Raw genomic sequence first — 14088 nt, forward strand, 5'->3', positions numbered from 1 at the left:
GTAGTTAATTGGGGCTGTCACTTATTATGTGTTCTAGGACAAGGGTAAAACACCAGAAATAAATTCTCATTTAGTAAGTGTGCTGAGTTAAGCTACCGCAGGCTGTTTCAGCTAACCAAAGAAACTGGTTTGTTGTGTCAGGGGAACAGAGCCTGAATCTTTCCAAGCCTGAATTCCTCTTTACGCTTTCTTACCTTCAGTACAGAGCTGTGATATTTAAATCATGGTTAGACTAAATAACTCACTGGCTTGTTTGAACCTCAAGCTATTAAGCAACAAGTTCAGGTTCATATGGTAACACAGTGCTGCTATTACCTGTTCAGGATGTTTGGTGGATGTTTTGTTAGGTTACAAGACTTTGTCTGCATTTTTATACAAGCAGCAGGCCATGTAAAATCAATATAATAGGACTGTTTGACTCAGAGTTACCTGAGTTTGGCTGACAAAATCAAGTAACTCTGAAATAACCACCCATGCGTGTTTTAAAACTTATATTCTCCTTTTGTATCCCTGAAGGAGTTTAAAATAGATTACAAAACATCCTTGCCATATGAGCCAAAATACCATATGTTAAAACTGAAAACAGAATAACTATTTACATATGATGCCAGAATTATTTGGCCTTCCTCGGTTTCTACTTGCTGCTGCCACTCTTCTGGCATTGACTTCTAGACAGTAACATCTGCAGGACAACCATTTTGTCAAATGAGTGGGGCAGAGTGGCTAGAAGCTCCAGGTTTATTTTTTAAAAAATTCTAGAACATCTTAATCATCACAATGTCACAGTGTACTGAGAAAGTAAGATTGTTTGCTTACATGTTTTATCATGTGAACTACACGTTTTATCTAGTACAGTGGTTCTCACACATTTAGTACTGGGACCCGCTTTTTATAATGAGAGTCTGTCAGAACCTACCAGAACTGATGTAATGACTGGAAGTGACATCATCAAGCAGGAACATTTTTAACAATCCTAGGCTGCAATCCACTCGCACTTACCCAGGAGTAAGTTCCACTGACTATTATTGTTAAAAGAATATACATAGTAGCTTGTTAAAAGTACAGGTCTGTAACATTTCCTCAAAAGCAGTCATGTATCATGTTAGCATCAAGTCTAATATATTAAAGAAAATATTGAAATGAATGGGGACACACCTGAAATTGGCTCGCGACCCACCCAGTGGGTCCCGACCCACAGTTTGGGAAACACTGATCTAGTAGATTTGTATTCTGCTTTTGAAATGGAGTCCCCAAAGCAACTCTATAGAGATTCCCAAGCTATGCGATACAACACCTTAGGGCAGTGTTTCTCAAACTGTGGGTCTGCACCCACTAGGTGGGTTGTAAGCCAATTTCAGGTGGGTCCCCATTTTCTTTTTAATATATTAGACTTGAGGTTAGCATGGTATGTGTCTGCATTTGGGGAAATGTTACAGAGCTGTATATTTAATAAGCTACTATGTATAATCTTTTAACAATGATAGTAAGTGGAACTTACTCCTGGGTAAGTGTGGATAGAATTGCAGCCTAGGATTGTTTAAAAATTTTCCTGCTTGATGTTGTCACTTCCGGTCATAACATTGTTTCCAGTGACAGATTCTCATTCTAAAAAGTGGGTCCCAATGCTAAATATGTGAGAACCACTTCCCTAGGATGTTGTGAGGTACCCATTGGGGCATTGCGGGGTACACCTGCTTGGGAGACAGTGATGCAACCCTGCAAATGGTGGCAGGAGGCTTGGTGAGGCACGCAGAGCTCCTGCACTCAGATTTCACACGCTTAGTAAAGCCAGCCTGCCTAAACCCTCTTACCGCTGTTTTAAGTTCACTGCAGGCCTCCAAATCCTGAAGTGAGTGGTGGTGACATCACTTTGTGACACAAAACACATCATCACCCTCTGTATCCAGGTTCGGGCACTGGGGAAGGGTGTCACCAATCAGATAAGTTTGGAAGGGCTGGATAAGATGTAATAGACTTCAGCAAAATACTGCTACCAGTCCATCTGAAGCAGGTGTCTGATGTCTTTGCCTCCTTTTGTTGCCTGGCATTATTCTTCTAGGACAGTTCTTAGGTGGCCTTATTGGTTAGAAGATAATAGTCTAGCTCTGTGGTTCCCAAACTGTGAAGCCATGGCTCCCTTGGGAGCCACAGAATCCTCATGAAAAACCCACCGACATATATAGAGTATAGCAGTGGTTCTCACACATTTAGCACTGGGACCCACTTTTTAGAATGAGAATCTGTCAGGACCCACCAGCAGTGATGTCATGACCGGAAGTGACATCATCAAGCAGGAAAATTTTTAACAATCCTATGCTGCAATCCTATCCACACTTACCCAGGAGTAAGTCCCATTAACTGTCATTGTTAAACGCATATACATAGTGGCTTATTAAAAGTACAGGTCTGTAACATTTTCCCGAATGCAGTCACATAACATGGTAGTATCAAGTCTAATATATTAAAAATAAAATAGTGAAATGAATGGGGACCCACCTGAAATTGGCTCGCGACCCACCCAGTGGGTCCCAACCCACAGTTCGAGAAACACTGGAGTATAGCATTGTAGACCTAGTGGGGAGCCACTGCCAGTGGCCCAGTAGGTCACAGGAGCTGTCAGTCGAAAATGTTTGGGAACCATTGGTCTAGCTGAAACAAAGCAGGTATCTGTCTTGGCTGGCCCCTCTCTCTGTCTTCCCCTCTTGATTTTTCCTCCGAGCACAGTTGATGCTGGATGACCCTGTGACCACATATGCATAATTTAGTGGTCTAAAATCTTGTTTTCTCCTAGATTTTGATGATGAGCCTACCAGAGGGCATCAACCCATGCAGGGTTCTGGATGGCGTCCTGGCAGCCAAGGTAATTTTATGATGTATAATACATTGGTAGAAACAAATCGTGATGCATAAGAAGTTGAAAACTTTCATCAAGTATTTTTTGACATAGTTCATGAAGTACTCTTGAGCTGGGTCATCATGAAAACTTCAGTCATGTTATGGTCCATATTAAATTCTCAGAGTTTTCCTGTTGTATTAGTTTTTATCCGTTCTAAAATGTAGTCTTGTATCCAGTCTTTGAATAATATGATACTAAGATGCTTACAAGTTGGGAGTATGCAAGGGACACAGATGGGGTGTTCGCTTGGTCTCCATCTCGCTTCTTCCCTGAATAATCATTGGTGAAGGGAAGTGGTGTAATTGTAGGAGAGTATACAGCCACAGCCACAACCTTGGCCTAAGCAGTGTGGGTAGCAGTTGGTTAACCTTCTGTTTGTATGAATATGAATGAATATTCTGTGTGAAACTGAATAGTGTGGTGCTGTGGAGGAGATGTTGGTTAAGTAAAATAAATGTTTTAAATGATACCCAGATAAAAGTGATCAGAAATATTTTGTGACTAATTCAACCTTTTTTATTGCTAAACCTATATGTTTAAGTGAAGAAATATATTGGACCCATTTTTTGTAAGTACTTTTGCTTTAGGATTTTTTTTGAAGTTGTAAGGGAATGCTTGTGTTTTGTCAATATAATTTGCTTTTTGTATAATTGGCAAAATTGTAGTGTTGTGCTCATTTTCATACTTCTGGATTCCCTGCTGTGTTTGTTTTTGTCTGGTTTGTTTTGCTCTCTGGTCCTGGTTGTGGGGGGAGGGTGGTGAGGGGAGGGCCATGTGTCTCTGGATTGGCTGCCTTAGTTTTCCTTAGTGTTTAAGCAATTTGTTTACAAATTGTACCTGTTATACAATCTTGAGTTTTTTGTGTCTCAGAGAATTAGGTTGTGGTGCTTTTGATTGCTTTACATTTATATTTTACTGATGATTGTGGTGGAGCCCAAAACTATCTGCTACTGTATTTCCGTACTGCATGTGAGCAAAGCTGTTGCCAAATGGGCAAAGTGGGACAGTGTTTTTTGAGAGCATATCTCTCTCTGCTGATAGGCTCTGGCATCTTGGTTTCCAGCTCTGTGATGGCAGAGCCACTGAAGGTACAGTTAAGACAGGATTCTTGGTTCTGATGTAATGTGAAATCCGCAGCTAACGCAAACACTGATATCCATGTTTTTAGCTCCTGGTTTCTTTATCTGAGGGGTGTCCAAAGTTTTTGGCTGGAGGGCCACATCATCTCTCTGACACTGTGTTGGGGGCTTGGGGAAAAAAGAATTAATTTACATTTAAAATTCGAATAAATTCGCATAAGTTTACATAAATGAATATATTAAAGATGAACTTATATGAATGAATGAAGGTCTTGCAATAGCTCAAGGCCTATAAAAGGCCTTGCACAAAGCAAGGCTGGCCTTTCCTTTGCTGCCTCTGCTGCATCACAGACATGAAACAGCAAGCCGTGGAGGGAGCCCTCATCCTTTGAAAAGGTCAACAGGCATGTGGATGCGGGAGAACCCGTGGACATTATATATCTGGACTTTCAGAAGGCGTTTGACACGGTCCCTCACCAAAGGCTACTGAAAAAACTCCACAGTCAGGGAATTAGAGGACAGGTCCTCTCGTGGATTGAGAACTGGTTGGAGGCCAGGAAGCAGAGAGTGGGTGTCAATGGGCAATTTTCACAATGGAGAGAGGTGAAAAGCGGTGTGCCCCAAGGATCTGTCCTGGGACCAGTGCTTTTCAACCTCTTCATAAATGACCTGGAGACAGGGTTGAGCAGTGAAGTGGCTAAGTTTGCAGACGACACCAAACTTTTCCGAGTGGTAAAGACCAGATTGTGAGGAGATTGTGAGGAGCTCCAGAAGGATCTCTCCAGACTGGCAGAATGGGCAGCAAAATGGCAGATGCGCTTCAATGTCAGTAAGTGTAAAGTCATGCACATTGGGGCAAAAAATCAAAACTTTAGATATAGGCTGATGGGTTCTGAGCTGTCTGTGACAGATCAGGAGAGAGATCTTGGGGTGGTGGTGGACAGGTCGATGAAAGTGTCGACCCAATGTGCGGCGGCAGTGAAGAAGGCCAATTCTATGCTTGGGATCATTAGGAAGGGTATTGAGAACAAAACGGCTAATATTATAATGCCGTTGTACAAATCGATGGTAAGGCCACACCTGGAGTATTGTGTCCAGTTCTGGTCGCCGCATCTCAAAAAAGACATAGTGGAAATGGAGAAGGTGCAAAAGAGAGCGACTAAGCTGATTACGGGGCTGGGGCACCTTCCTTATGAGGAAAGGCTACGGCGTTTGGGCCTCTTCAGCCTAGAAAAGAGACGCTTGAGGGGGGACATGATTGAGACATACAAAATTATGCAGGGGATGGACAGAGTGGATAGGGAGATGCTCTTTACACTCTCACATAATACCAGAACCAGGGGACATCCACTAAAATTGAGTGTTGGGCGGGTTAGGACAGACAAAAGAAAATATTTCTTTACTCAGCGCGTGGTCAGTCTGTGGAACTCCTTGCCACAGGATGTGGTGCTGGCGTCTAGCCTAGACGCCTTTAAAAGTGGATTGGATGAGTTTCTGGAGGAAAAATCCATTATGGGGTACAAGCCATGATGTGTATGCGCAACCTCCTGATTTTAGGAATGGGTTAAGTCAGAATGCCAGATGTAGGGGAGAGCACCAGGATGAGGTCTCTTGTTATCTGGTGTGCTCCCTGGGGCATTTGGTGGGCCGCTGTGAGATACAGGAAGCTGGACTAGATGGGCCTATGGCCTGATCCAGTGGGGCTGTTCTTATGTTCTTATGTTCTTATGTTCACAGCTCATGCGAGAGGTCAAACAGTCGCCCTCACGCTGAGAGCAGTTGCGTCAGGCTAGTGCAGACTCCCAACAAATCTCCAGTGGGCCAGAGGCTCACTGGAGACTGGGGGCTCCCTGAGGGCCGCATTGAGAAGCCTTGAGGGCCGCAAGTGGCCCCAGGGCTGGGTTTTGGGCACCCCTGCTTTATCTGAATCAAACTGTGGTTGTTGATGGTCCAAATTTGAATGATCAAACAAGCCATGGTTCTGGGTTAAAAGTCATTGGATGTGGCTAGTGTGCAAACTTTATATTCTAGTCTTTAGATAAGATTTGCTTTAAAACATATGTTGAAAGTTCTACTACAGCAATTTTCAACCTTTTTCATCTCACAGTACACTGACAAGGCACTAAAATTGTCAAGGCACACCATCAGGTTTTTGACAATGGACAAGGCACACCATGCTGCCAGTGGGGGGCTCACATCCCCCATTGGCACTACTAATAAATGACCTCCCCCCAAATTCCTGTGTCACACCTGTGGACCATTCGTGGTACACCAGTGTGCCACGGCACAGTGGTTGAAAATGGCAGAACAGCCATTTTGGCCATCACTACAAGAACACTTGTAGTTCTCTTTTGTAGTCTTTGTTCAGGCATCATGCCAAATTATTGTGAGTTGCTTTTATTTTGTCTCTGTGGTTGGCTTCATAAAATCATTCTTGTTCATGATGCAGTTTTTTGAAGGTAGATTGATTTAACTGTGATCTATCAAATCAGGCCAGGTAAACCATGTTTGCATACCACAGTTTCTGATTCTGGTGCGCCATTTTGGGCATTATGCTAAACCTTAGTGTAGTTTAGGGGTCTCGAAACTTTTAGGCCAGAGGGCCACATCAAATACCTGGCATGGTATTGAGAGCTGGAAAAATAAATTTTAAATTCATCCCTATGGGACTAGGATGGGGAGGTTAGAGAACAACAAGGTAAAGGCAGAGTAGGAGAAGAAATTGGGAATGGTAGTGTGATGGGATGGGATAGACGGTTTGGCACAATGAGAGGATTCAGGGGTAAAGGAGCTAATAAGCAGCCCATCCAGGGGCATTCCATGTACAAATGCTTTTATGCAAATGCTCGAAGTCTCCAAGCAAAGATGGAAGAACTAGAATGTCTGGTGACAAGGGAAAACATTGACGTAGTGGGCATAACGGAAACCTGGTGGAATGCGGGGAATCAGTGGGATACCGCAATCCTGGGCTATAAACTCTACAGAAGGGACAGGGAGGGGCGTGTTGGAGGTGAGGTGGCCACTTGTGTTAAGGAAGGGATAGAATACAGCAAAGTAGAGATTGAAGACTCCATAGAATCTCTATGGGTTAAATTACCAGGCCTGAGGAGTGATGTAATATTGGGGGCGTACTATCGTCCTCCAGACCGGAAACCAGAAGGGGACCTTGAAATGAGAAAACAGATCAGGGAGGTGACAAGGAGGGACAGGGTTGTAATCATGGGGGACTTCAATTATCCTCATATTGACTGGGTCAATTTGTGTTCTGGTCACGAAAAGGAGACTAGATTCCTTGACGTGCTAAATGACTGTGCCTTAGAGCAGCTAGTCATGGAGCCCACCAGAGGACAGGTGACGCTGGATTTAATATTGTGCGGTACTCAGGACCTGGTTAGAGATGTCAGTGTTACTGAGCCATTGGGGAACAGTGATCATGCTGTGATCCGTTTCGACATGCACGTTGGGGGAAAAAGACCGGGCAAATCTCTCACAGAAACCCTTGACTTCTGACGAGCGGACTTCCCTCAAATGAGGTGTCTGGTTAGAAGGAGGTTGAAAGGGAAGATATAAAGAGTCCAGTCTCTATAGAGAGCATGGAGGTTGCTCAAATCAAGTGTATACCGCAAAGAAAGAAGGGCTCGACTAAGTCCAGGAGGGTGCCCGCATGGCTAATCAGCCAAGTTAGAGAGGCCGTAAAGGGCAAGGAAGCTTCCTTCCGTAAATGGAAGTCTTGCCCTAATAAGGAGAATAAAAAGGAACATAAACTGTGGCAAAAGAACTGCTCTGGGCCAGGCTATCTTAGAGATCGCCTACTCCCGTACAATCCGGCTCGTCCTCTCAGGTCATCAGAGAAGGCCTTTTTACATGTGCCGCCGCCTAAAGAGGCACGTGGGGCGGCGGCAAGAAATAGGGCCTTCTCAGTAGTGGCACCAATGTTATGGAACTCCCTTCCCCTTGACTTGAGAATGGCTCCCTCCCTCGAGACCTTTCGGCGAGGCCTGAAGACCTTGTTGTTTACACAAGCCTTCTGACTCTATGGCCTTTTTAACATCTTTTATACATCTTTTAGTTTTTTACAGTTTTTTACAGTTTAGTTTTTTAGTTTGTAATTCCTCCTTGAACTGCTGTTTTATGCTCTTTTTATTCTGACTTTTATCTGATTACTGTTTTTATGGTTTCTCTTAATGTGTTTTTAATATGTTTTTATCGGTTAAATTATGTTTTAATCTGTTTTTGTTTCTAATGTGTTGTAAGCCGCCCTGGGTCCCTTTGGGGAGAAGGGCGGGATAAAAATAAAGTTTATTATTTATTATTATTATTAAAAGAAATGTAAGAAGGTGGTATGGGAAGCCAAGAGAGACTATGAGGAACACATGGCCAGCAGCATTAAGGGGAATAATAAAAGCTTCTTTAAATACATTAGAAGTAGGAAACCCGCCAGAGAAGCAGTTGGCCCTCTGGATGGTGAGGGAGGGAAAGGGGAAATAAAAGGAGACTTAGAGATGGCAGAGAAATTGAATGAGTTCTTTGCATCTGTCTTCACGGCAGAAGACCTCAGGCAGATACCGCTGCCCGAACGGCCCTTCCTAACCGAGGAGTTAAGTCAGATAGAGGTTAAAAGAGAAGATGTTTCAGACCTCATTGATAAATTAAAGATCAATAAGTCACCGGGCCCTGATGGCATCCACCCAAGGGTTATTAAGGAATTGAAGAATGAAGTTGCAGATCTCTTGACTAAGGTATGCAACTTGTCCCTCAAAACGGCCACGGTGCCAGAAGATTGGAGGATAGCAAATGTCACGCCTATTTTTAAAAAGGGAAAGAGGGGGGACCCGGGAAACTATAGGCCGGTCAGCCTAACATCTATACCGGGTAAGATGGTGGAATGCCTCATCAAAGATAGAATCTCAAAACACATAGATGAACAGGCCTTGCTGAGGAAGAATCGGCATGGCTTCTGTAAGGGTAAGTCTTGCCTCACAAACCTTATAGAATTCTTTGAAAAGGTCAACAGGCATGTGGATGCGGGAGAACCCATAGACATTATATATCTGGACTTTCAGAAGGCGTTTGACACGGTCCCTCACCAAAGGCTACTGAAAAAACTCCACAGTCAGGGAATTAGAGGGCAGGTCCTCTCCTGGATTGAGACCTGGTTGAAGACCAGGAAACAGAGAGTGGGTGTCAATGGGCAATTTTCACAGTGGAGAGAGGTGAGAAGCGGTGTGCCCCAAGGATCTGTCCTGGGACTGGTGCTCTTCAATCTCTTCATAAATGACCTGAAGACAGGGTTGAGCAGTGAGGTGGCTAAGTTTGCAGACGACACCAAACTTTTCCAAGTGATGAAGACCAGAAGTGATTGTGAGGAGCACCAGGAGGATCTCTCCAGACTGGGCAGCAAAATGGCAGATGTGTTTCAATGCAAGTAAGTGTAAAGTCATGCACATTGGGGCAAAAAATCAAAACTTCATATCAGGTTTTTGGCATCCCTGGCTTGAGATGGTTATTAGCCAGGATGTGGCAGGAGGTCCTGATATCTAGGCCTGGTGTGAAGCAATCAGCAAGGTAGAAGTGCTGATGCAATCAGCTGCACCTGTTGCAGATGGAGTCACGTGACTCTGGGAAGATGTGCGCAGAGTCACGTAGGCTGTGGTGGAGTGGTGCAGTGCACCACTGGACAGCCAATCAGAGTAGGTCACAAGACTGTCTTGTGACTATGAGGTTGCTTTACTCTGATTGGCTGGCCCCAGTATATATGGGGCAAGCACAGACACAAAGGTGTGGGTTGTTGTGGTGGAGTTTCTGCGTGCCGTGCTGCTGGTTTGTGTACTGATTTTGGACTGCCTTCTCGTGACTGTGACCTGCTGTATCCCTGACTTCTGGACCGTTTGACTGACTACTCTTCTGCCTGCTCCTTTTACCAGTACTTGCTTCTGCAACAAACAAGCCTGTGTCTGCTTCTTTGGCTCTGTTTGGGATTGCCTGCTTCTTTTGCTATCTCCCTAAGCTCCAGAGCCATTCTGCTATCGGGGAAAGCAAGGGCTATCCTCCCCTGCTGACCTGACACTTCACGTATAGGCTAATAGGTTCTGAGCTGACTGTGACAGATCAGGAGAGAGATTTTGGGGTGGTGGTGGACAAGTCGATGAAAGTGTCGATCCAATGTGCGGCGGCAGTGAAGAAGGCCAATTCTATGCTTGGGATCATTAGAAAAGGTATTGAGAACAAAACGGCTAATATTATAATGCCATTGTGCAAATCAGTGGTAAGGCCACACCTGGAGTACTGTGTCCAGTTCTGGTCGCCGCATCTCAAAAAGGATATAGTGGAAATGGAAAAGGTACAAAAGAGGGCAACTAAGATGATTCCTGGGCTGGGGCACCTTCCTTAAGAGGAAAGGCTACAACGTTTGGGCCTCTTCAGCCTAGAAAAGAGACGCCTGAGGGGGGAAATGATTGAGACATATAAAATTACGCATGGGAAGGATAAAGTGGATAGGGAGATGCTCTTTACACTCTCAAATAACACCAGATCCAGGGGACATCCACTAAAATTGAGTGTTGGGAGAGTTAGGACAGACAAAAGAAAATATTTCTTTATTCAGCGTGCGGTCGGTCTGTGGAACTCCTTGCCACAGGATGTGGTGACGGCATCTGGCCTGGATGCCTTTAACGGGATTGGACAAGTTACTGGAGGAAAAATCCATTACGGGTTACAAGCCATGATGTGTATGTGTAACCTTCTGATTTTTGAAATGGGCGATGTCAGATGCAAGGGAGGGCACAAGGATGAGGTCTCTTGTTATCTGGTGTGCTCCCTGGGGCATTTGGTGGGGTAGCTGTGAGATACAGGAAGCTGGACTGGATGGGCCTATGGCCTGATCCAGTGGGGCTGTTCTTATGTTCTTAAATATAAAATTTAAATAAATACATTAGAAAGCCTAAGGCCTTCAGACGGCCCAAAAATGTCACTTCTGGTTTTGCAGGAAAACGAGAAGTGATATTTTTAGGCCTTTAAAAGGCATTTTAATTGGAGACGCATGATCTCACTGGCCCTCAGAACACCTTCCAGATGCAACTGGTGCACAACTATGGGGGTATGAGTGGTCCAGGGGCTTTCAGGGGTCCAGAGGCTTGTCACAGGCTGGATAGAGGTATGCCATGGGCTGGATAGAGGCTTGTCACGGGCTGCATCTGGCCTCCAGGCTGGGGTTTGGAGACCCCTGGTTTAGTGCCATGTGTGCATTGATCCACTGGCATTATGTTGTGAAATCGGCTGTAACAAGTATTGGCCTTGTGCAAAATAGGAATGGGAAACATACAGTTGGATCCTGCTTTATTTTATCTAACTATAATTTGATATAATGAGAAACTGTGCTTTAATCAAAAACGGAAGCTTTCAGTATATTTCTCTTGTATTTGGAGTATCATGATTTAAATATTTTTAATAATTTGTGCTATAGCCTTTGTACTTTAAGTATATTAAAGTCCAAGCCCTATTCTTTCCCTCCCCACCAATGCAGCAGCACTGCCAGAGTGCATCCTGTGGGAGGGTGTCTCGGAGGTTTCCTCTGAATGAGGGAACATTTGCCCCCTTCCCTGGAGGTATTCCTTCAGGGTCGAAATCAGTCTACTGGAATCTTGAGCTGGTGATTTTGCTGATGCAAGTCCTAGTGGACCCAGGAAGGCAGATCAAGGCCTGGTGGAGGGGGTTGGGTATTCTGTGGTGCTGCTATAAATACACTGATGACTAATCAAGATAATCGGTTGACTTGTATATGATGACACAAAAACTAATATTTTAAAGTTCTTGTAAACTTTTTAGTCCAGATAGTTTACATTACTTGTGGTAAACTGATGGGAGGTAAGTTTTGGTTAATTAGATCTCTTTAAATTTTTCAGGTGTTCGTGGAAAACCAAATGAGGAAAGCAAAATGGCAGGTGGATTTGGAAGTGAAAGGACTTTTGGAAATAGAGGTAGGCTTCTTGAGAGTTCTTTTTAACAGACCTACCTCTGCGTGTTCTCTACTCGCTGCCAGCTCCAGGTATTGCAAAGAGTGCCATAAGGCACTCTGGCGATGAAAGTACAGGACTGGTGCTGAGGCCAGTGCCAGTCAGTGCTGGGTCTTGGCTCCATGAAGATACCCAGGCAGTGCTGCTGCACCACTGATAGCAGTAAACTTATTTGGGATGGGATGGGGGGAGGGGGTGGGACAGACCTGGGGTGGGGTGGAGACGGCAGCAGACTCCAGTGCTGCTGAATTCAGTGTTCCCTCCCAAGCTGGGAAACCCAACAAAGGTCTCCTTGGTTCTGGGTCACTCAAAGGCAGGTGCAGATCTGAGCAGACCTATTGGGGCTGCTATAGGTTGACACACGGTAAGAAAATGTTTGTTCTCATATGCTGAGGAGGCATTCAGCTGTTTCCCTGGCCCCATAGATACAGCGGTAGCCATTTTAATGCCTCTGTAACCCTAGACACTAGGGAAGCATAGGATTGGGCCCTTCAGTTCATTTTTGGTCGCAGTCTTGTTTTGATCATTTCTGGCCCCTGAAATCTGACCTTAATGTACATAATGGTTTTTTTTTATGTTGGAACAAATATATATAGGTATTTTTATTCACTCTTCACTTGGTGTCCAAGTAACATCAATAAATATCTGAATAGTTTAAACTGTATTTAAACTGCACAGCCAACAATAAATCCTTGTTAGTTTTGAAATCATTTTAGTAAAATGGAATATTTAGTAGAGATTAAGTTGGTTTCTGAGAGCAAATCAATTAACCAAGTTTGAGAATTTATTGGCAACTGTGGTCTATTTTAGAGTGTTGATGAATACTGCAAAGAATGTCCAAGTGTGAATCTTGATTATTGTAGTTGGCATAATATGGAAAATGGGATGTAAGAAGACATTAAGTGTTCATTCTGGTCCATCTGAAACACCTGTCTACACAGCTTATTTTATATAGGTTGAGTCTCATTATTTGTGAGGGTTCCATTCTAAGAACTCATGTGGATGGCAAAAACTGCCCTATAGCAAATCAATTTAAAAAACAAAGGCCCTTTGCTCCAGTGATTTAAAAACAGGCCAGCTGACCTTTGTAATGCACACAGAGACAATCAGTCTCTCTCCAGGAGCTTAGGCTTCACTAGGAGGCAGCAATCCCTCCCTTCACCAGGAGCCCCAGCAAGGTGAAAAGAATGGAGGTGGTGATAATTGCTGCCATTTAGCCTTCTTTCATGTGCTGGGGGGGGAGGGAGGAGTGAAACCTGCAGAGAGAATGATTAAAGGATTGTCAGAGACTGCCCTCTCTGGCATTATTAGACTATTTTCCTTTAATTTAAGGGGCCTTTTTCATCAGCTTTGAGATAGAAAAATCTGTGGATAATTAGGTTATACCTGTAATCATTTGTATGTTTGTCCCTTTGCAACAGAATAAAGCAGTTTTTTAAACTGTGATTTTAAAGTGTTGCATTTTCCCCCTTCTCCAGGGATCAGCACATTCCTTCTCATTTGCAGGGGCCATTCTTGTTGAGTCAAATCAGTGTATAACAAGGCTGGACCTGTATTTCAGATTGGGGGGGGGGTGGTTCATAAAAGGGAAATAGTTGTCAGATACCTGTTAACAGAGAAAGTGTGTGCTAATCTAACATTGGCCTGCTTTTCTTTTCATCTTGGTGTTGTGACTTGTAGAATTTGAGGTGCAAGAACACTTAAGACTGCAATTCTGTAAATGCTTACCTGGGAGTGAATTCTGCTGAAACTAGTGGGGCTTACTTCTGAGTAGACATGCATGACTGTACTGCAAGTCACAACAAGAGTAGAAACTTGGGGAAATGTTAATTCTTCTTGGGATACTTGAAACACTGAAGTATATTTTGTAATTTCTTCTCAGCTGACTACTCAGTAAACTTGGACCTAATATGTGAATGGATTTTTTCCCCTCTTGTTGACTAGTTGAGTTGATTAGTCGATGTCTTTGACTTGAAAATGAGTCATACCCATTCAGAATCTTTATTGTTTATTGTTCACAGTATAAAATAGTGCAATATAAAATATTATATGAGGCAAAGAGCAAACTCTGTACTTTTACCTTGGAGACCATGGATCTAAG

At 43.8% G+C, this 14088-nt stretch overlaps 1 protein-coding gene across 2 annotated transcripts in view; it reads left to right on the forward strand.

The window, feature by feature from the left end:
• DDX4 (DEAD-box helicase 4) overlaps positions 1-14088 on the forward strand; it is a 54175-nt gene that overhangs the window by 2986 nt on the left and 37101 nt on the right. For both annotated transcript variants that reach the window (XM_066614370.1, XM_066614371.1), the window contains exons 4-5: positions 2792-2860; positions 11877-11951. In XM_066614370.1, coding sequence (XP_066470467.1) covers positions 2792-2860; positions 11877-11951 — 144 coding nt within the window. The remainder of the gene's footprint in view (positions 1-2791; positions 2861-11876; positions 11952-14088) is intronic.

This window comes from Tiliqua scincoides, chromosome 2, assembly GCF_035046505.1.
Source record: "Tiliqua scincoides isolate rTilSci1 chromosome 2, rTilSci1.hap2, whole genome shotgun sequence".
Taxonomy (NCBI): Eukaryota; Metazoa; Chordata; class Lepidosauria; order Squamata; family Scincidae; genus Tiliqua; species Tiliqua scincoides.